A 24,782-nucleotide genomic window follows, 5' to 3' on the forward strand; every position below is an offset into this window, starting at 1 on the left:
TAAGGTAATGTGGCTATAGTTTTTGGTTGCGTTGTCTGCTTGTTTGGGTTTGTTTCTGAAGAATTGGCGGATTGTGTTTATTGGGTACCTGTTTTTCTTGAAAATGTTATATAGATATTTTTCTTTTGCTTTTTGTAGTTCTTGGGTGCTGCAGTGTGTTGTAGCTCGTTTCGGTAATGTCTTGATGCAGCTCTGTTTGTGGCTGTTGGGATGATTGCTTCAGAAGCAAACTATTTGGTCTGTGTTTGTTGTTTTTCTGTAGACACTGTTTTGAAGCTCTCCATTAACTGTACGTTCAACTGTCACGTCTAGGAATGGGATTCAGTTGTCGTTTTTCTTCTCTGTTGTGAATTTTATGCCTGTCAGGATATTGCTGATGGTGTTGTTTGTTTCCTCTGATTTGTTCGGTTTTGTGATGACAAAGGTGTCATCCACATTGCAGACCCTAGGTTCGGGTTGGATAGATGGGAGGGCAGCTTGTTCATTACTGCTTCCACTGTGAGACCTGATATTGGTGATCCCATGGGTGTTCTGTTGACTTGCTTGTCTTTGTTGATGAAATTAGTGCTGCCTGGCCCATAGTCTCCCTACCTGGTATGCGAACATAGAGACTAACCAAGGAACTCCACCAAAAACTACAACACCTAGTTGAAGATTCATGCCATTTCATTCACTCCACTCAAGAATTCCTGAACACTATTAAAGACACCAGTATAGAAGACAATGAAATAATGGTCTCTTTTGACGTTACAGCCCTTTTCACATCAATTAACATTGACCTGGTGAAAGAAACACTGGCATCGCTACTAGGAAAGCCAGGACCACAAACACCAGACAGCACCAACTTCATCAGCAAAAAACAACATCCTCGAGCTAATGGACCTATGCCTCACCACCCACTTCACATTCAATCACAAAACCTATAAACAAATCAATGGAACACCCATGGGATCACCAATATCAGGGCTCATTGTAGAAGCAGTAATGCAGAGACTTGAACAAACTGCCCTCCCATTATCCAATCCAAACTTTGGGTCTGCTACGTGGATGACACTTTTGTCATCACAAAACCGAACAAATTGGAGGAAACCTACAACGCCATCAACAATATCCTGTTACGACACTGGGTAAACCCTCTTGCTTAATTTACACCAGCAATATAGAAAAAAAAATATCCTGTGCAGTAATCTGTGAAAATTCGAGAGGCCAAGAAATTTAAAGAAAAAATTTACAACTTTATTTCTTCAAGTATAACAGAATAATTAACTGACAACCATTTACAACTCCTTCCCCAACCTATCTTTAACTTTCCTTCTATAATCCTCGTCCAATAAAACCCCTGATTAAGAATTACCAAAAAATCAAGTTTTCAAAACTAGCCAGCTGTCAAAAATTCGATTTGGATTTTCCTGTGTAATCTTTTCTTCTTGGTTTATGCTTCACAGGTCATGGATCAATAAAAGTACCTTTTGAGAGCTATTTTTCGGGCAGTCTCTACATGCTGGTGGCATGGCAGTTCTCCTCACAACTGTTCAATTTCCCCTGGTCTTATACCCCAGATATTGGATTGTGTCATTGGCTTTTACAATTGTCAATGTACTCGATTCAAACTTGATTGGAATTGGGTATTTTTCGGGGTGTTATTCAAACTGATTGGCCTAATTCAAATCTGTTTTTGTCTGCAGGCTACCAGTTACCTTAGCTTCCCCAGTAGCTGGACCACATGTTACATTGTATCTTATTCAGAATGCTTGATGCTGTCAGATAATTCTGCTAGCTTTTAACTCTCTTAAAGGTACAGTGCACCCACATCTTCATAACAATCCTGACAGGCATAAAATTCATAGGAGGAGAATGATGACAAACTCCCATTCCAAGACGTGACAGTTGAACGTACAGTTAATGGAGAGCTTCAAACCAGTGTCTGCAGAAGAACAACAAACACAGACCAGATACTTCAGAAGCAATCATCCACAAAAGGAGCTGCATCAAGACATTATTTCAGTGAGGTACATCACACTGCAGCACATAAGTACTACAAAAAGCAGAAGAAAAATATCTATACAACATTTTCAAGAAAAATGGGTACCCAATAAGCACACTCCACCAATTCTTCAGAAACAAACCCAAACAAGCAGACACAGCACAACCAAAAACTATAGCCACATTACCTTACATCAAAGACATATCAGAAAGACTTTCAGACTACTCAGACCCCTTGGCATCATGGTAGCCCACTAACCTACCAACACACCTACCTACCTATAAACAGTGACTAATGAACCTGAAGGATCCATTAGATACTACCAGCAAAACTAAAGTCATTTACAAAATACCATGCAAGAACTGTTTTTTTAAAAAAAATTCTACATTGGACAAAAAAGCAGGAAACTTGCCACCAGCATACACGAACACCAACTAGCAACCAAAAGACACGGCCCACGATGACTAGTTTCTATACATAAAAGAGGGACACCACTTTAACTGGGACAACACACACATCCTAGGACAGGTGAAACAAAGACATGCACGAGAATTCTTAGAGGCCTGGCATTGGCACCAGAACTCCATCATTAAACACATCGTTTTAGATCCTATCTACCTTCCCTTGAAAAGAAGAACTGGAAATGACATCACCCACCTGAAGAAACCAAGACTGATGAAGAGAGAGTTGGGACATACCACCAGCACTTCACCAGAGACTCTTTCTGATGATGTTACCTAGTATGGTGACAAAACATCTGAAAACAAACCTTCCAGCTCAGCGAGCTAATGTACATACTTATCAACCTAAGCTACAAATTATCTCAAATTGATTTCACAACTGTTTTTGACTGCTGAGATATTAGCTGTATTGGTTATAAACTTCCAAAGTGCCTGAGATTCTGAAAGGATCCCAGTGGATTGGAAATTAGCTAATGAAACATTTTTATTCAAGAAAGGAGAGAGACAGAACACAAAAAACTATCTGCCATGTGGAAATTAGTAGAGCCCATTAAGCTAGATTCTTAGAAAATCATAATGTAATCGGACAGGGTCAACTTGGCTTTTGAAAGGGGTGCCGTTGTTAGAATGGGATGGAATAAGTCCTATAGAATGCAGTGATTTGGATTAGAAGTGTGGAATCCATATGGGTGGCAGTATGAAATATCAATGGTAGATGACACTGGTAATAGTCGATTGGCCCCTAACAGTAGCCATTCTGTATGACTGAGAATAAATCAGGAGATAATGGGGGCATGTAAAAAAGGCAGTGCGTTAATCATAGGTGACATTAATCTTCACTGCCATTGTAAAACCTTTATTTAAAAAGGGAAGAAGATGCAAAAAACTGGTAACTTTTGGCCAGTTAGCTTAATGTCTATTATTGGGAAAATGTTCAAGCTGGGCTTATGTAGGTTAAAAGTTTGGTGTAGTCAGTTCAGAACTCATGTCGCTTCAAGGAAAGAAATGAATAACGATTGTGACTTTTTTTTTTGAGTGGGAGGGAAGATGAGAGACCCGATATGCATTAGCATCCCAGGGGTTTTCAAGCAGCTGGTGCAGACATTTGCAGAGTTGCAGCATGTTAAACCTGGTTGTTGATTGAAATCCCGATTATTATCTGAAAACATAGTTGTTAAAGTTATATTTGGTAAGAAAAAACTGGGCTACTTCCTGTAGTACTAATCCATCCAGGCCAAGTTCATCCAAAATGTTTGTGCTTTGTTTCTGGATGTCAGTTAGGGCAGATAGTGAAATGCTGAAGTTCTCTTGGTCTCTTTGGGTCGGGCAGAGAAGAAATCACAAGTGATGAATAGTTGAGGACTTTGAGCAAGGACAAGATAAGCTTTGACGGTAATGTCCTCTTGTTGGATAGCTTGTTGAAACTCCTTGGTAGCTCAAGTGTGAAAAATTGCCATTTTGGTGAGCATGAGTTGGCACTTCTAACAAAAAAAAAGTGAAAGGAAATTGATAGAAAATCAATGCAAGTTTTTGTTATCGTTCTCTCAAGTTAAAAGGTGGTTTTTAAATTATTCATTTCCCCATCTTTCTAATACATTGACTCTTTGGTGGATAGTCCAGAGAGTTTCACACAGCTCATAATACCTCATTATTCTTGACTAAACCTTGATAGTTAAGGGTGCAACATTTATTTATTGGATTATTTATTTATTTATTTGAAGATTGTGTCTATCCTCAAAATATTTTGACCCAATATGCTCAAGTACATTTTAACAGAAGTTACTCACGTCCGACAAAGTTTGTCTTCCTTCCTTCAGGCACAAAAGTGTCTTGACGTTCCCTCAGGCTGTCTTAGCCAAGCTGATTAAATTTGAGACAGGCTATTTCTGAAGCTTTTTCCTAGTTTGTGCAACTGAACGACATACGGAACTATCAAGGGAAAATAGTTCGTTTGATTACTATATTAGCTGACTTACTGTAACTATTCATTACACCATAACATCCAAATACAATGTGCACTGAGTTCACAAAGAGCATAGGATTAGAAACAGAGTTTCAGCAACTATAAATAGATCTGTTTTTGTCCTTTTATTGGTATAGCTGATGCTCGAAATGATCCTATAACTTTTAAGACAAATCTGAAAGGATATCCAGACAGACCTGGCTGGCTGCGATATATTCAAAGAACTCCATACAGTGATGGCGTGCTTTATGGGTCACCAACCATTGAGAACGCTGACAAAACGACAGTCATTGAGGTACCATAGCAATCTGTTTATTAATGTATTACCATGCTAGCTTTTAAGAGATTGTGGACAAAGTACAGAATTTCTGGCTATTTATGAACAATTTATTCTCACTGAGAAAATGTGTGCATTCTACCTTGTAATTCAATGCAATCTCTTAATCTAGAAACATTTAGGAACTACTTGAAAACCAACAGTTACAGAAACACTATGTTCAAGTTTACGGTAAAGTTAAAATCACACTGAAATATTTTCTCTGACTGAGAGTTTATTCACTCCAATACCATAACTTCCTGTGTAAATGGAGTTTCCATCTCTCTCAAAACAAAACAAAGTTTGGCAGCAGAAGCAGTCCCAAGGAAATTCATGCCCCATACAAAACCATTAGAATGGAAAATGGAGGTAAGATGTTCCATGTACGTAGCATGTTGTTGTCTCTGTGCTGTTACATACTTTTGAAGTGATCTGATTATTTTTATGGAGGGAAACATGGCAATGTTGGACATGGGAAGATTGGAAAATTGCAATGCCAAGCTCATTTTATTGCTTCAGGTCAAGGGATAAACATTACAAAGAACACACCCATTACTTCCGTCTGTTTAGTGAGTGCTTTGAGATCTTTTCTTCACGTCTTGTTGAAAGGGTAACATCTGCAACACTAGTATACCCTCAATGCTACACTTCAATAGAAACAGAAATTCAGAAAATATGAGTGGAACATTTGGTCATCAGCGTAATCATAATATATCCAGTGACTTCGCTTCCATAGCCTCCATTGTAGAGAACGCCACTGGCTCACCTCTTCAATTTGAAGTGGCCTGCCACATAATCGTGAGACTGGGACTCCTTGGTCTCAACCACTGGCCAGAGGAAACACGGTTCCGGTATTCCAGACTGACCATTCTGTCAGAATTTAATGTTTCAATGAGATCCCTTCTCGCTCTTCTCAACTCCGGGGAATACAGGCCTCCTCAACCCAATCTCTCCTCAAAACTGCTGTCCCAGGAATTAATCGAATGAGCATTCACTATACTCCTTCTTCTATGGAAAGTCTATCTTTTCTTAGGCAAGGAAACAAAACTGCACACCACACTCCAGGTATGGTCTAACCAAGGTTCTGGAGAGATGCAATAAGTTTTCCTTGCTCCAGAGTCAAACACTCTTGCAATGAACATTAACATACTATTTGCTGCCTTATTTGCCTGCTGCAACTGCAAGCTTGCTTCATTAGTGTACAAAGACACACCGCTCCGTTTGTACATCAACCTTTCCCATTCCAGTGGGAAGAACAGAATGGCAAAGGTCACATTTATTGATATTTTACTGCATTTGCCATGTATTTGCTCAACTTGTCTAAATTGCTGTGAAACCTCTTTATACTTTCCTCATCATTCCACCTCCCATTGAGTTTTATGTCTTCAGAAAATTTAGAAATATTACAATTAGTTCCCTCATCCAAATCATTCTTATATATGTAATGTGAATAGCTGGGGGTCCAAGCACTGACCCCTGTGATGTCATACTCGTCACTGTTTTCTGCTTTGATCAGTGCCCCCTTTATTCTTAAAAGATTATTAATGAAATTTTTGCAGAAAACCAAAACTGAGAGTCCCAAGTTGGTTCCTTAATGTACTGGTCCAAAGATCCATCTTGTACACATACAAGGACATTATCTATCATAGTATTATTGTTGATGTGGCTTTCCCAGTCTATATGCAGACTAAAGTTACCTGTGACAATACTTGCATCCTTATTATTTGGAGATTCCGGTGTTGGACTGGGGTGTACAAAGTTTAAAAATCAGGGCAGGCAGCATCAAAGGAGAAGGAGAATCGACGTTTCGGGCATAAGCCCTTCTTCCGGAATGAGGAGAGTGTGCCCAATTGAGCCCTGCACTACCACCTGATGAAGGAGCGTCACTCCGAAAGTTAGTGTGCTTCCAGTTAAACCTGTTGGAGTATAACCTGATGTTGTGTGATTTTTAACTTTACATCCTTATTGTATGCGTCTCTCATTTCATATTTAACACTATCTCCTACCTCACCACTACTGTTTCAAGATCTGTAGAGAACTCCAATTAATGTTTTGCAGCCTTGATCCTTCTTGGCTCTATCCAGATTCCCTGTGCTGTTATCCTTTCTCACTACTGCACTGGTATTACCTTTCATTAACAAAGCCCCACCCACTTCATTTTCAGTTTTGCCTGCCCTCCTAAAGGCTGAATGTCCTGCGATGTTTACTTGTTAGCCTTGGTCACCCAGCAGCCATGTATCCATGATTGCAATCACATTATACCTATGTATAACCTTCTGCTTTGTTAACTTGTCTGCTTTATTGCAAAGGTTCCGTGCATTCAGATATAGTACCTTTTTTTGAGGTTTTCTCTTTTTCACGGGGACGGAAATGTACATCTAGGATGAAAGGGAGTTGGGTCTAAAAAGAAAGGAAATTGTTGAATAGTCAGACAGCATCAAGAGTTATGGTGCAGGTAGGGACAAGTTGGGCAGAAAAATACAATTAATATAAGAAGCAAGGTTAGCGAGTCAGGCTGAAACAATTCATTTGATCCTCCTCAGGCTGTTACAGTTAACTTTTATCCCGTGACATTGTCCTGATCCTGATAATCTGAAACAAATCTAATAAAATTATAATCCTTATCTTACATTTTTTAATAGATTTTATGCTTTGGTCTATTTACATTATTTATATCTGATTCTTCCTCTGCTGGAATTCTGTGATTAAATTATTTGATTTATTTGAAGTAGCTGTATGGAAAATTGAAATACATGACGTGACCAAATTTTTTCTGTGATCTTTTGTGAGGAATATTTAAATTTTACTTAAAATTCATTGTAATTGCTTTACAAGTCAAACACAACAAAATATGAAAATATTCTTGAAAAGGTTAATGAGGGAGGGAAAAAGAATCCAATAGAAAGCTAACTGGAAATATAGAAACAGAGTTGCTACAGTTATTTGAAAAGGAAAAGAATTAACAAAATTAACATTGGTCTGTAGAACATGAGATTAAGACATTAATAATGGCAAATTAAGAGATGGCTGATGAACCAAACAGGTATTTTCGATCCGTCTTCGCTATAGGGGATACAAATAACATCCCAGAATTAACTAAATATCAGGAAACCGAAAGGAGGGAAGAACTAAAGAAATTTACAATTACTAAGAAAGTGTTGCTTCGCAAATCCTTGAGCTGACAAGTCCTCGATCCTGATGAGCGTCATCCTCTGGTCTTAAATTTGAGATGGTTGATGCTTTGATTTTAATTTGAGGGAAGATTCCATTTAGAATGGCATATAGTGAGTGCAACTCCTTTACTTCAGGAAGGACGGGAGACAAAAAGCAGATTTTTTTTTTAAAAATTTACTCATGGGATATGGGCATTTATGGCCCATCCCTAATTGCCCAGAGGGCAGTTAAGCGTTAACCATATTGCTGTGGATCTGGAGTCATATATCAGTGAGACCAGGTAAGGATGGCCGATTTCATTTCTGAAAGGATATGAGTGGTCCAGGTTTTTCCAACGATATCATGGTCATCATTAGATTCCAGATTCTTTATTAAATTCAAATTCCACTATCTGCCATGGTGGGATTTGAACCCAGGTCCCCAGAACATTAGCTGAATTTCTGAATTAATAGTCTAGCGATAATATCACGAGGCCATTTTCTCCCTATATCATAAACCAGTTAGCTTAATATATGTCATAGGAAAACTGTTAGAAGCTATTATTGTAGACTTTATGCAAAGACACTGAGAAAAGTACATGATAATAAGTCAGAGTAAACATGATTTTGTGAAAGGGAAGTCCTGTTCAAACCAAGTTATTTTGGGAAGAAACATGGGCCTTATGTAAGGGGCAGACAGTCACTGGATGGACTGTTATTGCATTTCCTGAAGTGTCACATCTAAGGTCATTGCTGTAAATGAAAGCTGCTGGTGCAAGATGTAACGTAATGGCATTGGTGGTAGATTGGATAGACGACAGGAAACTATTATAAGTGGATCATTTTCAGTTTGGCAAAATGCAGTGAGTGGTGTACCACCAGGATCAGCATTGAGGTCTTAATTATGTAATTTACACACATAATTTGGATGAAAGGGATTGAAAATAAGGTTGCTAACTTTGATGACAAGATGATAGGTGGGAAAGACAGTTGTGAAGAAGTTACAAAGGGATGTAGGTAGACTAAGTGAGTGGTTGAAAATCTGGAAATGTGGAGTATAAAATGGGAAAATGTGGAATTGTCCATTTTGGCAGGATGAATAGAAAAGAAACGTGCGATTGAAATAATGAGAGATTGCAGAGGAATTTGAGTATCCTAGTGCATGAATTTCGAAAGACAACAAGATGTTATGAAAACTAATAGAATATTCTTGTTTATTATGAGAGGGATTGAACTCAAAATTACAGAAGTTATGCTTCAACCATACAGCACACTGGTGAGATTACATCTGGAGTACAAAGCTAAAAAATCACACAGCACCAGGTTATAATCCAACAGTTTTGGAAGCACTAGCTTTCGGAGCACTGTTCCTTCAAGTGGTTGTGGAGTATAAGATCATAAGGCACAGAATTTATAGCAAAAGTTTACAGTGTGATGTAACTGAAATTATATATTGAAAAAGACCCAGAATATATGTTAAGTTTCTCCTCTTTTAGAACGAACATGTTGGTTTCATTTCTTTCTTATGTAAATCGCAGAACTTTTTTAAAAGTTACATTCTCAAGTGAAATTTAATAATTGGTGTCATGTCAGCCCAGATAATGCATTGAAGTGTGAGCTGCCCTGTGTGAGACAGTCTGACCATTGTGGCACAGACAGATTCTAATCTAAGAAAACAGATTTACAGAATCTTACATGGATTCATGCAGTTTTTAAGCAAAGTAAAATGTAATTCTGCAAGCACAAATTCACCCCACAAACCTGTGTCTTTGTGTGCACGTGTGTAGGGGGTGTGGTATGAGTGTTTGTGAGAGTGTGTGTATGTGTGAGAGTGTAAAGGGGTATAAGTCTGCAAGAGAGTGCGTGTGAGAGTGGGAGTGCATGTGTGAGTGTAGGTGTGTGTGTGTGTGTGTGTGTGTGTGTGTGTGTGTGTGTGTGTGTGTGTGTATACAGTGCAATGGGGTCCCCTGTAGTGCGACATGAACCCAAGGTCCCGGTTGAGGCTATCCCTATGGGTACCGAACTTGGCTATCGGCCTCCGCTCGGCCACATTTTGTTGTTGCCTGTCCCGAAATCTGCCTTGGAGGATGGTCACCTGAAAGTCCGAGGTCGAATGCCCCAGACCACTGAAGTGCTCTCCGACTGGGAGGAACGCTCCTGTCTGTTGTTTGTTCTGCGGTGCCCACTCATCCGTTGCCATAGCCTCTGCTCAGTCTCGCTGATGTACCATGCCTCAGGACATCCTTGCCTGCTGCGTGTGAGATAGACAACATTGGCTGAGTGACATGAGTAGCTGCCACATACAGGGTGGGAGGTGTCCACACGCATAATGGAGGTATCCGTGTCTACACACTGACACGTCTTGCAGCATCTACCGTGACAGGGTTGTATGGTGTTCTCCTGAAAACCGGGCAGTTTACTGTGGACAATGATCTGTTTGAGGTTTGGCGCTTGTTTAAAAGCGAGAAGTGGAGGTGTGAGGAAGGTCTTGGTGAGGTGCTAATCCTCACTGATTATCAATGGCTAGGCCATCGTTTATCGCCCTCATTTTCCCAGAGGGTAGTTAAGTCAGCCACATTGTTTTGTGTGTGGAGTCACAGGTAAGAAAGACAGTGTCTTTCCCTAAAGAGCATTAGTGATTGGTTTTTCCCACAATTGACACCAGTTTAATGGCCTTCATTCGACACTTAATTACAGATTTCTTATTGCTTTTATCTGCCACAGTGGTATTCAGACCAGGTTCCCAGAATGATACCGGGGTCTCTGGATGAATAGACTAATAATATTCTAGCACTTAGACCATCACCGTTCCCAGTTTCTTAGTCACCAGCATTAAAAATACCCACCACAAGAGGGAGGTATTTCAAATTAATAATAACTTTTCTGGCAGTGAAAATACTGCAGGAGGTGTCATGGTGCAGCTGGAATATTCCTGTCCCTGGGCTAGAAGCTCTGGGTTCGAGACCCAAGCCATGACGGCCATCTAAAGTGTATATGTAGCGAAGCCCACAAATTGATTGACAGACTGTAAGTCTTTCCTATATGCCTGGTGGCAGACAGTAAGAACAGGTGCTTACCTGTTCCGCTATCATGCAGAAGGCAAGGGCAAACTATAACAGTACTTCGCCTGAAGGTACAGGTCATTCTGCTTTAACACACATTCGCTGTAATGTGATTGATGAATTGGGGACACTGTTTCTAAAGTGCGAACTTTCAAAACATGTGTTGGCTGTAATGTGATTACATCATGAACACTTTTTAAGTGCTGTTTCCAAAGCATGATTTTTCTGTAATGCAGGATTGCACAAGAACGCAACCATCACGTTATAATAGAATGACAAGTATAGACCACTGCAATACAAAGTATGCCTTGCTTTATTTTCTGGATTTGTTAATTGAACTTAAATTCCAGCAGCTTCCATGGTGAGCTTTGAAGCCTTGGTACCAGGGCATTGATCTGAGTCTCAGGATTAATAGTCGAGTGACATTACCACTTCACTGCTGTCTACATGAATAAATAGATAGCACTTGAGTAAGAAAAGGTAAGGTATGAGGTGGGGTCAGAGCAAGAGGAATCTGTTAAGATCTTCAGGGCTATAATGCAACTATGTAAATGCACAGAATTGTAAGTAAGCTTCAGGCACAAAACCCCATGGAACTATGTACAAACACATAGTGCATGGTAATGGTGTGGAATTTTAAATATTGTCATGGGCAGTTTCTAACTGGAATACCATAGAATTACAGAAAGCCTAAAGTGTGCAAAGAGGCTATTTGGCCCATTGAGTCACACCGACTCTCCTAAAGAGCATCCCACCCAGACTCCGCCCATCTACCGTATTCCTGCATTTCCCCATGGTTAACCTCCGTAGCCTGTCCACCCCTGGATCTGCACATCTTCAGGTTGTGGGAGGAAACTGCAGTACGTGGAGGAAACACACAACACAGCAGAATGTGCAAACTCCACACAGACAGTTGCCCGAGGCTGGCACCGAACCCAAGTTCTGGATCAATGGTGCTGGAAGAGCACAGCAATTCAGGCAGCATCGAGGAGCTTCAGCAAAATCGACGTTTCGGGCAAAAGCCCTTCATCAGGAATAAAGTCAGAAAGCCTGAAGCGTGGATAAATAAGCTAGGGGAGGGTGGGGGTGGGGAGAGAGTAGCATAGAGTACAATGGGTGAGTGGGGGAGGAGATGAAGGTGATAGGTCAGGGAGGAGAGGGTGGAGTGGTTAGGTGGAAAAGGAGCTAGGCAGGTCGGACAAGTCCGGACAAGTCAAGGGGACTGGAAGTTTGAAACTAGGATGAGGTGGGGGAAGGGGAAATGAGGAAGCTGTTGAAATCCACATTGATGCCTGGAGTTGAAGTGTTCCGAGGCGGAAGATGAGGCGTTCTTCCTCCAGGCGTCTGGTGGTGAAGGAGGCCCAGGACCTCCATGTCCTCGGCAGAGTGGGAGGGGGAGTTGAAATGTTGGGCCACGGGGCGGTTTGGTTGATTGGTGCAGGTGTCTCGGAGATGTTCCCTAAAGCGCTCTGCTAGGAGGCACCCAGTCTCCCCAATGTAGGGGAGACCGCATCGGGAGCAATGGATACAATAAATGATATTAGTGGATGTGCAGGTAAAACTTTGATGGATATGGAAGGCTCCTTTAGGGCCTTGGATAGAGGTGAGGGAGGAAGTGTGGGCACAGGTTTTACAGTTCCTGCGGTGGCAGGGGAAAGTGCCAGGATGTGAGGGTGGGTCGTAGGGGGGCATGGACCTGACCAGGTAGTCACGGAGTGAACGGTCTTTGCGAAAGGCGGAAAGGGGTGGGGAGGGAAATATATCCCTGGTGGTGGGGTCTGTTTGGAGGTGGCGGAAATGTCGGCGGATGATTTGGTTTATGCGGAGGTTTGTAGTGTGGAAGGTGAGCACCAGGGGCATTCTGTCCATGTTACGGTCGGAGGGGTGGGGTCTGAGGGCGGAGGTGCGGGATGTGGACGAGATGCGTTGGAGGGCACCTTTAACCACGTGGGAAGGGAAATTGCGGTCTCTAAAGGAGGAGGCCATCTGGTGTGTTCTGTGGTGAAACTGGTCCTCCTGGGAGCAGATACGGCGGAGGCGGAGGAATTGGGAATATGGGATGGCAGTGTCAAGTCGGTCGTCATTGATGGAGATGGAGAGGCCCAGGAAGGGGAGGGAGGTGTCAGAGATGGTCCAGGTAAATTTAAGGTCAGGGTGGAATGTGTTGGTGAAGTTGATGAATTGCTCAACCTCCTCGCGGGAGCACGAGGTGGTGCCAATGCAGTCATCAATGTAGCGGAGGAAGAGGTGGGGAGTGGTGCCTGTGTAATTACTGAAGATCAACTGTTCTACGTAGCCAACAAAGAGACAGGCATAGCTGGGACCTCTCCATCTCCATTAGTGAAGACCGACTTGACACTGACATTTTTTACAAACCCACTGACTCCCACAGCTACCTGGATTACACCTCTTCCCACCCTACCTCTTGCAAAAATGCCATCCCATATTCCCAATTCCTCCACCTCCGCCGTATCTGCTCCCAGGAGGACCAGTTCCACCACAGAACACACCAGATGGCCTCCTCTCTTTAGAGACCGCAATTTCCCTTCCCACGTGGTTAAAGGTGCCCTCCAACGCATCTCGTCCACATCCCGCACCTCCGCCCTCAGACCCCACCCCTCCAACTGTAACATGGACAGAACGCCCCTGGTGCTCACCTTCCACCCTACAAACCTCCGCATAAACCAAATCATCCGCCGACATTTCCGCCACCTCCAAACAGACCCCACCACCAGGGATATATTTCCCTCCCCACCCCTTTCCGCCTTCCGCAAAGACCGTTCACTCCGTGACTACTTGGTCGGGTCCACGCCCCCCTACGACCCACCCTCACATCCTGGCACTTTCCCCTGCCACCGCAGGAACTGTAAAACCTGTGCCCACACTTCCTCCCTCACCTCTATCCAAGGCCCTAAAGGAGCCTTCCATATCCATCAAAATTTTACCTGCACATCCACTAATATCATTTCTGGTATCCGTTGCTCCCGATGCGGTCTCCTCTACATTGGGGAGACTGGGCGCCTCCTAGCAGAGCGCTTTAGGGAACATCTCCGAGACACCCGCACCAATCAACCAAACCGCCCCGTGGCCCAACATTTCAACTCCCCCTCCCACTCTGCCGAGGACATGGAGGTCCTGGGCCTCCTTCACCGCCGCTCCCTCACCACCAGACGCCTGGAGGAAGGACGCCTCATCTTCCGCCTTGGAACACTTCAACCCCAGGGCATCAATGTGGACTTCAACAGCTTCCTCATTTCCCCTTCCCCCACCTCATCCTAGTTTCAAACTTCCAGTCCCCTTGACTTGTCCGGATTTGTCCGACCTGCCTAGCTCCTTTTCCACCTATCCACTCCACCCTCTCCTCCCTGACCTAATACCTTCATCTTCTCCCCTACTCACCCATTGTACTCTATGCTACTTTCTCCCCACCCCCACCCTCCCCTAGCTTATCTCTCCACGCTTCAGGCTCTCTGCCTTTATTCCTGATGAAGGGCTTTTGCCCGAAACGTCGATTTTGCTGAAGCTCCTCGATGCTGCCTGAACTGCTGTGCTCTTCCAGCACCATTGATCCAGAATCTGGTTTCCAGCATCTGCAGTCATTGTTTTTACCGAACCCAAGTCCCTGGCGCTGTGAGGCAGCAGTGCTAATATATTTATATTTTTGATGATTTGCTGTTTCTTTTCTTTTACAGATCACTGCTTATAATAGACGAACATATGAAACAGCAAGGCATACTTTGATTGTCAACATTATGGCTTCAGATGGTATGAAGGTTTTTTAATATATTTACTGTTTTACATAGTAAGGGTAATGACTTTGCAATAAAAACAAAACTTGGTGTAAACATGCAGCTTGCATCTGCAGAGGAGAAAAGAAGACTCTGCTTAGAATTCTGGATGTCGAGTTTCCTTGTGCTATTTTACCATTTGGAAGCATTCTCAGCAACAGTAAGAACCAACTTTTGAGTCAATCTGTTCTTTGATTTTGGCCAAAAACAACTTTAATGTGGAATCATTACAAATAGAATTTTTAAAACAACGCATTTGTAATTTCCTAGAAGTTAAGAGATGAAGACATTCCTATACCTGAAGTATAGTAAATGTGGAATGTATCATCCATGAGGCAGTTTACAGCTGGGAGCTGCTATTCAGGTAGGTTAGACTGGGTGAGGATGGCAGATTTCCTTATCTAAAGACATTAGTGATCCAATTTTGTTTTATTATCACCAGTACTGATAGCTTTATATTCTGGATTTGTTAATTGAACTCAAATTCCAGCAGCTCCTATGGTGAGATTTGAAGCCTTGGTACCAGGGCATTGATCTGAGTCTCTGGATTAATAGTCGAGTGACATTACCACTTCACTGCTGTCTCCATGAATAAATAGATACCTTTTCTTACTCAAGTGCTAAGGTATGAGGTGGGGTCAGAGCAAGAGGAATATGTTAAGATCTTCAGGGTTATAATGCAATTATGTAAATGCACAGAATTGTAAGTAAGCTTCAGGCACGAATCCCCATGGAACTATGATGTCATGGTGATAATGGAGACAAAGAGAGGAAGGACTTGGTGTGAAATATCCGTGAATACAATGTGCAGAATAAGGGCCAAAACATGGATTGAAATGAGAAATTAAATTCAAAGTTACTCTATTCTTCTCACAGCAAGTCAACCCAGTCAACTTCCTTCATAATGATGTGGAATTGCTGATAAAGGTTACACATGCCAAAAACCCACGAGCTTCTGGGGATTCTTGTGTTGGTGTGCAGTGCCGTTTCAGAGATGTAAAACTACAATCTGATAAAAAAATATTAGGCTTGAAATCTACTATCTTGCTGAACATAGTACTTTGACCAAATACATTAATCCATATAATGATTACCAGGCTCTAGATTTTTTGAGATTAAATGTAACAAAACATTCTTGAGAATTCAATGGGGAAACCATCTCTCCTCATATTGGTTAATAATTAGAGGTGGTCTATATTTAGTTGAATAACAATCCATGCCACTTTAAGTGTGGAACATCAAAAAAACATAAGTATCACAACATATTCTAAATGATTACATTCATTAGGAGAGGGACGTTAATATCGGTCAGCTTCAATTCGGACTGTCCTGAACTTACTGGGTGACTCACATTCCAGGATTAAGGTGATATTACAGGTATTTCTGATATAACGTGTTTTGTCGGTGCAAATTAGCACAAATGCACTTGACGAATAGTGGGCACTATTTGGATAGTGCGAACTTTTTACTGCACAGGTGTAGTACAGCGCAAGATTACACACGCATGCAACTATCGCGTTACACCAGAAATACCTGTACTTTGTTATTTGATGGATATCTTTCTTTTACTTTCAAGTATTGTAATTGTATCAGAATCATAGAATCCTTACAGTACAGAAAGAGGCCATTCAGCCCATCAAATCTGCATCCCAACCCTTTGAAGAGCATCCCATCCAGACCCAGCCCATTACCATATCCCAGTAACCCTGTATTTACCACAGCCAATCCACCTCACCTGCGCATCTTTGGACTGCAGGAGGAAACTGGAGCACCCGGCAGATACCCATGCCGACCCTGGGAGAACATGCAAACTCCACACAGACGGTCGCCTGAGAGTGAAATCAAACCAGCTCTGTGGTAATGTGAGGCAGCAGTGCTAACCACTGAACCACCATGCTAACCTTAGAAAAAGTTTGAAGTTTGGATTCTCTTGTAGAAATAAGAACTGAGATATTACTGGGAAATAAAAGACACAATTTGTCAATGCTCTCTTCTTACACTCATTGTGACATTTTGCAAGAATGTAAATTTGAGGAGAAAACTAAAGTTGACACTGCCTGAGAGAAGTGCTGTTTGACCGGCAAGTAGACTTTGGGTGCATTTTCCATTGCCACACCTCTTTAATGTTGCGTGTCAGTTAACAGCCAGTTTTTGTTTAAATTTTGATCAAGCAGGTTGGCAACGATTCATCAGATCATCACCCTGAGAAGTGAAACCGTGAATAGCAGTCTCCTATTTTTGTGGAATTGAAGCAGACAGTGCATGTTCTTTCTGTCTGCAAAGAACAAGGTCCTGTGTGTTAATGTATATAGCTTCTAGTGCAGGACACCGCAACCCTGACTGGCAATCTTAAATTGTGTGTCAGCATAGTTCCTGCTATATTCAGGATTATTCAGCAAATACTATCTAATTGCAGAATCACATCTATTGTTAGACACTGTAAGCACAGACTGGTGAGTACAGTCAGTACCCTGCCTGTTAACAGCTGACTGGATATGCTGTTGATGAATCTGTCTGATTTCAGGATGTACTGCCTACATACCTGGCATCACACTAGCAATGAGTTTCATATATCACATTATTTGTTTCTGTGATAGGCAGAAGGCCTTTTTTGACCTGATGGCAGCATCTTTTTATTGGCTAACGCAACACATGTTGCTACTGCATAACAGCAGCATGAAGCAGCTGGTTTCACCTGTTGCTGAAAATATGAGATACTGTACATTTTCACGGTAATCTGAGGTAGGCTGGGCACTATTAAGACCAAGAGGATGCCTTAGGGTCTTCCACCAGTTTGCCTGACATAGAGCAATAAATAATCAGTATTCCTTCGGGTGGTTTTGTTGAAGCCAGTTTCTACTACAGGTTTGCACGGTGAACAAATGGCTGGAACACTGTTTACCTGGTTTCTGACAAGGCCAATCTTTGAGTGTGGATATGGCAATGCATGATGGCAGTTTATAGAATACGATTCTAAGTCTGATAATAAGGACCAGTTACCTTTCTCTTTCAATGTTATTTAACATTGTGATTTATGCTCACTAGTTCAGTTACTTTGGTTATACAGATTCCCAGACTAAGCAGAGGACCACACATCACAGTGGCAAGGCTCACATGATATAATGAGCTACAAAGCAAAGTTGAGTAAAATTGCTGCCAGCAATGCATCTCTCCCCGATGAGCCCAATGTGCTCTATGCTTGTTTTGTTTTGAATAGAACGTCTGTCAAATGATGTCACCATCTGTGGCAGTGTACCCACAGTCACTGCTGCAGACATCAGATTGGCCCCCTTGAGGGTGAACCAATGGAAAGTGACTGGTCTGGATAGAGTCCCCAGCCTTGCACTCCGATCGTGCATGGACCGACTGCTGGGAGTTTTTGCAGATATCTTTAACCTTTTTAATCTGAGCAGCATGAGTTAGCACTGCTGTCTCGCAGCACCAGGGACCTGGGTTGGATTCCAGCCTTGGGCAGCTTTTTGTGTGGAGTTTGCATATTCTCCCTGTGTCTGCGTGAGTTTCCTCCAGGTACTCCAGTTTCCTCCCACACTCCAAAGATGTGCAGGTCAGGTGAATTGGCTATGCCAAATTTCCCATAGTATTAGCTGCATTAGTCGGGGTAAATGTTGGGGAATGGACTTTGGAGGGTTGGTGTGGACTTGATGGGCCAAATGGCCTGTTTCTACACTGTAGGGAATCTAATCTAATCTAACCTCTCATCACTCTGATGTAACGTTCCCACCTGCTTCAAGAAGACCAGTATCATTTCAGTGCCTGGTTTTTCTTTGGCAATGTATCTTAACGTCTACCGCTTGACTCTGACATCCATCATCGTGAAGTGTTTCGAGAGATTAGTAATGCCACACATTAACTCCTGCCTCCCAGAATTGCATTGCTCCACTACAAATCACCTATTGTGACAATGAGCCCATGGCCGGTGCCATCTCTCTGGACCTATGCTCATCCCTGAAACATTTGGATAATAAAGACACCTATGTTAAACTCTTATTTATTGACTTTGGCTCTGCCTTCAACACCATAATTCTAAGTGAACTTATCTCCAAACGCCAAGACCTGGGTCTCTGCTCCCTGCTTCTGCAACAGGATCCTTGACTTCTTGACCTGTAGACCGCAATCAGTTAGGATAAGTGGTGACACCACCTCCACAACAATGCTCAATACTGGTGCCACGCTAGACTGTGTATTCAGCCCTAACTGTACTCTTTATGCTCTCAAATTCTAACTCTAACTCCACTATGCAAACTTATGCAAAGGGATAAAAGCTGTAAGAGTTAAGTGTAGCAAATGCGGCTGGGAGAGTAGTTACCATTCGGTCGCATGTCACTATCATAAATGTAACAGTACTATAAGAAATAGTGAAGAAGATAAATCGTTCCAATGCGAAATCTGCCCACTTAGATTTACAACAGCCATAGGTTTAGGGCAACACGAGAGGCACGTGCACCCTAATTTAAGAAATATTAAAAGAAATAAAGAGAAGAAAGGTAATTTGGAAAAAGTAGAGAAAGATAAAAGAGGAGTTTGGTCCAACTCCGACATAAAAGTGCTAAAACCATTAGAACAGGAACTTGTAAGCTGCAAAAATATTAATAAACTTATCGCTAAAAAACAAATTTCCGATAAAAGACTATTAGTTAAACAAACTAGAACTAGCGACAAAGAGGCGGGCACAAGTCAAGGAGTAGTCCCCATTAATGATAATAGAAATGAAGAGAATAGTGACATTGATTTAGATACTCCAGTAGAGGAAATAGTAATAGAGAATAACTACCAAGGAAGAAATAATACTAATGGGAGTTTAGAATCTAAGAATCGGTTACTATTAGAATTATTAGAGATGGAGAAGGACAAAATAAGTAAAAGCAAACGTACAACATAAATGATTATGATAGCATTATGGATATGGTAATTGGTAAATTAGGAACTAATAATGAAAGTAATAAATTGAATAAACTGAAATATATATATATATAAAGGAATTAATTACTAAGCATAAAGATATTAGGCAAGAATATAATACGAGAGTAAATAATGCCAAGAGAAGATATAGTAGAAAAAAAGGAAAATTTAAAGAAATACAGGTTTTGTATAAGAATAAAAGACAGGATCTAGCTAGAACTATGATGGGAGCTCCGTCCAAATGTGAATGTCTGCTTAGCAAGGCGGAGCTAGAAGATTATTTTAAAAATAGATTGTCTCTTCCTAATGATAAAAGTAATTTGAGAGGACTTGCCAAATATAAAGAATTTGCTCTCAAATTCTAACTCCATTTATCCTCTACCTCCTCAGAAAGTTAAGTGAATTTGGCGTATCCACAAGGACTCATACCAGTTTTTATAGATGCGCCATAAAAAACATTCTCTCTGGATAGATCACAGTTTGGTATGGCAACTGCTGTGCCCAAGACCACAAGAAATTTCAGAGGGTTATGAACGCAGCCCAGTTCATCATGAAAACCAGCCTTCCTTTCATTAACTCCATCTATACTTCCCACTGCATCGGGAAAGCAGCCAACATAGTCAAATACCTTCCCACCCTAGTTATACGCTCTTCCACCCTCTTCTGTCGGCAGAAGATACAAAAAAGTTTGAAAATGCATATCAACAGATTCAAGAACAGCTTCTTCCCTGCTGTAATCAGACATTTGAACAAACCTCTCATATTAAAGTTGATCTTTCTCTGCATCTTCTCTGTAGCTGTAACGCTATGTTCTGCACTCTGTTCTATTACCCTGATGTAATTATATAAGACATGATTTGTCTGGTTAGCATGCAAAACAATACCTTCACTGTAGCTTGGTACATGTGACCATAAACAAATTTGGTTTATAATACCAAAGTAATATATTAAAATTTAAATTGTCTTATCAAGTCTTCTGTATCAAATACATAGTGAATCTGACTCTTATTCTCTTTTGATGGAGGGATATCTTTTGAGGAGTTTTGACTGGACTCTTACAATATCTGGGAAAATTACAATCTAACTGAAAAAGAAATCTGTATTTTAGGAAGAAGGTGGCACTCTTGCCTGGCTTCCTTCCTTGACTGGAGGCTGCTTGGACTCTCCAGACCCATATTAGGTTTCTTAAAATCTAACTCCTTCTGACTGAAGTTGAGAGATGTGGTTACTCCCAATGGCTCCATGTGAAGATTTATGATTGTTGAAAAGACACAACAAGATATTTAGGAAGATGGGACTGGAAAGAATAAATAAAAGGTGGCAGTGTTGAGGTTATCCAGGAATGTTGACACTCAGAATCAATTTGCTTACAGTTAAGAAATAGTAGATGTGTTTTTTAAACTGTTGGATGTTTCTGCAGACCACAAACCAGTGATAAAGACAGAAAAGCAAATTTATAGAAGAGGTGCAAAAGTTATGGATAGTGATAATAGGACTTCATTGCTATTCCAGTTTATAGTGGAGTAATTAATATTGTGGGCAGAGAGGAGGAAGAGTTTCTGAAGTGTGCTCCCGGGAATTTGAGATGCTTTACCTCACAATGAAGAAGGAGGCATTGTTGGTTCCGGTTCTCGGAAATGAGGTGGGTCAAGTGGATCAAATGTCAGTTGGAAATGTTCAGAGAATGGTGCTCACAGGGTTTAAATGAGCTATACAAGAAGCAATCTGGAGTAAAAATATTCACACACAAATCTCCCAAGTGTAATTTCTGCTCCATGCTAAATTAGTGTTCTCTACCATCCTGTCTTCATTTGGTTGGGTATTTGAACTCTGGATCAACACACATCTGTTGCAGAAAATTTGACATTCCTACATACCATCAGTATAAATACATTTTTCTGACCTCTTAATATTGATAATCTTGAAGATGTGTCCTTTTAATTAAATATTTAACTAATGGTAGCCCTTTTCTTCTGAAGATTTCTCTGAGGTCATCCTTGACTTTCTGCCTTTTGAAAAGAGTCACAATTTCATCGCTGTCTATTCAAAACTAAGGCTAACTATCTGCCCCTCATGTTAACCTGATGAAATGTCTTGAGGCTAGCCTAACTTTACCATCCTTGCTTTGGGGGATCAAGTTGTTTAAATGGCCCAGCTGTGTTCAGACCTGCCTGTCTTTTTTAAGAAATAGCTAGAAGAGGATAGTTGCAGTGCAGACATTGGAGGTCTAACGTACCCGTGTTCTACCTTGTTTCCCGGGCTGTGAGTCCTCTCTGTTAGATGTCAGTGCAGTCATCCTACACTTCTGGGCAAATGTCAAGAGACGAGAGAGCTGATATCCAGCTCACCATTCCATGCCTTGCCCCTGGGGAGTAAGTGTTTCCAAATACAAACCGTAAGAGAATTAACATCCAGATGACTGTGCATATAGCTAGATAAGTGCAATCACAGCACACAGACATCTGTACATCACTTGCCAAATGTTTCTGTGGGTCTTAAGTCAGGGTCTGAGTATACATTGTTTTCAACTTTTGTGTTCTTGTTGTTTAAAGATTATCCTTTGCCCTATCAAGCGGAGTTCTTTGTGAAAAACATGAATGTGGAAGAGATGTTGGCAAGTGAGGTTATTGGCGATTTCCTGGGAGCCGTGAAGAATGTTTGGCAGCCTGACCGCCTCAATGCCATTAACATCACCTCCGCACTCGACCGTGGTGGACGAGTACCTCTGCCCATCAATAATATGAAGGAAGGGTGAGTTTAATTTCTGTGGAAAACAAAAAAAATGCAATTTTTCAGATTTGCATCTGACTCCTTGTTGTTTAAGTCATTTGCTTTACCTGGATATCTAACTATACTGAGAGCCTGAAGGTTAATTTCATTGTACAGACTTTAGTTACTGCAATGTAGAATATAGAATAAATGGCATAGGTGGATTCATCTTTTTCATTTGCAGCCTTTTCTCAAGGCCTGGAACCCTTTTGAGCCCTTTTCCAGTAGAGGCTTGACCCAGTATATTTAGCTGTGTTTTCCAAGCTGGGGATGAGGAAACCCTCTCACTGAGGTCATTCTCCCAGACCGTCAGTGTAGTCTCATCCATTGTAAGGTAACAACTTTTCATAAATCATTTATAGCCATAGGGATAGAAAAATACAGGAACACTGGGAAAGGCCAATGGAAGACAGCATGGGTCAACTTTCTTTGCAAAGAATTCATTAACATGTGAATTTCAAATTGTCCTAATTCTCAGTTGGCTGAGTATAAAAAACTGTGTTCTCTCTCCCGTACAGCCTCACTGGACTTTTAAAATTTCTCTTGTCTGACCACAATTTTAAGGTGATTGGAGGAATGTTTAAGGGAGATGTGAGAGGTGGGTTCTTTACAGAGAGTGGTGGGTGTGTGGAATGCACTGCCAGTAGTGGTAGTAAGTCAGATACATTAGGGCATTTAAGTAACTCGGATAGGCACATGGATGATAGTAAAATGAAAGGTATGTAGGTTAGTTTGATCTTAGAGTAGGATAAAAGATCAGCACAACATCAAAAGTCAAAGGGCTTGTACTGCATTGTACTGTTCTATGTACCAGGACCAGATTTCACAAACACTTCCTTCCCCCACTTTGCAGCCCCTCTCTCATTCTCCTGCCTTTCCAACAGTGAGTGAGCAGCTCCTGACGGTGATGACTTGTCTCTGATTGGTTGCTCTATGATTTAATGTCAAAGGCGTTTTTTTTTTTTTGGGGTATTTAGGGTGAATCCAGCCACGGCCTCTGTATTCCAAATGCCGGCAGAAAGGCACTAAGGCAAAGCATAATGATAATTAGTCAAATTTTTTATTTAAATGGTATGAATTGATTGTTCATTTTTGATTTGACTTTTAATTTAGTATGGTGGTGAGGTGTTGGTTGGTGAGAGAGGAATGATAAGGTGTGGAACAAATGGTGAATGGAAAATCCGCTGTGACTACTGCTATAGCATCTGGATGATTACCAACGATAGAGGGGCAGCCACCTTCCTTCCTATTCCTTGTTCTCTCAATCCTTCTCCTCTACCTTCTGCTCCTGCTCAATATGGACAATGACAAGGGCAGAGTTGATCTGTATTACCTGCAAAGCTAAGTGTTGCGGTCTGCAACATGAGAGAACTTGAATTTCTAGTGATCTTACTCGCATCTCTGGAAAACAGTGCAATGTAGTGAGACCTCATTGAGTAGAGAATCTTAGTAACCTCCATTATGGAACACTAGAAGGTAAACTGTGCGATGCTGCAAATATCTTCAGCTTAGAATAGTCAGAAGCAGGAACTCGGGACAGACTAATTCCAACACTTGCTACTTTATGCAACTGAATCACACACTGATAGCTGCAGATTTCTGTGACGTCCTTAACTGAAGCATAGGGATCTTACACATTTTTCCTTGCTGATGTTGCTAATGCTGTTAAAGTTGTTTAAAATAGATTGACAGGAAATGAGGTCCTGACAAGTAATTCAGAGGAGAGAGAAGCTGAGATGGAATTAGAAGTTAAAATGTGAGTGAATGAGTCTGGAAGGCAGATGAAATGCGGGCTAGATAAGAAACAGTGAGTTTAGCAAGGCCAAATGGAATGTATCTGAATGCAAGGAGCCTGAGGAATAAACTGGATGAGTTGCGGGTACAGAAGACTACATGGGAATTATCTCATAGTTATGATCGAGACTTGGTTGAAAGATGAGTAAGGTTGGCAGGTCAACATCCCTGATTATAGGATATTGAGATGACATAGAGAGAGGGTGCGGTGGTGGTGAGGTTTGGTGTTAGCAATATTGATCACGGAATCAATTATAGCATTGAGGAGGGATGAAATCTTGGAAGGATCATCAAATGAGGCCATGAGGGGAGAAATGAAAAATAAAAAAGGGACAAACCTGTTGAGTGTGTACTACAGGCGATCAAATAGTCCGGAAGAGAGGGGAACAAATACCTAATCTTATTTCAGAGAAATGTAAGAGTAATAAGATAGCAATAGTAAATGTTTTTAACTACCCAAATATTAACTAGGTTAGTTTTAGTGTGCAGGTATAGTGGGAAAAGAATTATTTTTCATTCAGAAGAACATTAAGCAGGACATGGAAAGCCCAACAAGGGAGGGGAACCTAATGT

General features: G+C 41.3%; 1 protein-coding gene across 4 annotated transcripts in view; it reads left to right on the top strand.

Annotated features, from left to right (window-relative positions):
• Window positions 1-24,782, top strand: part of sgce (sarcoglycan, epsilon) — an 81,256-nt gene that overhangs the window by 22,137 nt on the left and 34,337 nt on the right. For all 4 annotated transcript variants that reach the window (XM_043689933.2, XM_043689930.2, XM_043689932.2 and 1 more), the window contains 3 exons: window positions 4,546-4,703; window positions 14,631-14,703; window positions 22,199-22,397. In XM_043689933.2, coding sequence (XP_043545868.1) covers window positions 4,546-4,703; window positions 14,631-14,703; window positions 22,199-22,397 — 430 coding nt within the window. The remainder of the gene's footprint in view (window positions 1-4,545; window positions 4,704-14,630; window positions 14,704-22,198; window positions 22,398-24,782) is intronic.

The sequence above is a fragment of the Chiloscyllium plagiosum genome, unplaced genomic scaffold (genome assembly GCF_037043375.1).
Source record: "Chiloscyllium plagiosum isolate Xiang-an unplaced genomic scaffold, Cpla_swu_hap1 HiC_scaffold_5, whole genome shotgun sequence".
In the NCBI taxonomy this organism is placed as follows: Eukaryota; Metazoa; Chordata; class Chondrichthyes; order Orectolobiformes; family Hemiscylliidae; genus Chiloscyllium; species Chiloscyllium plagiosum.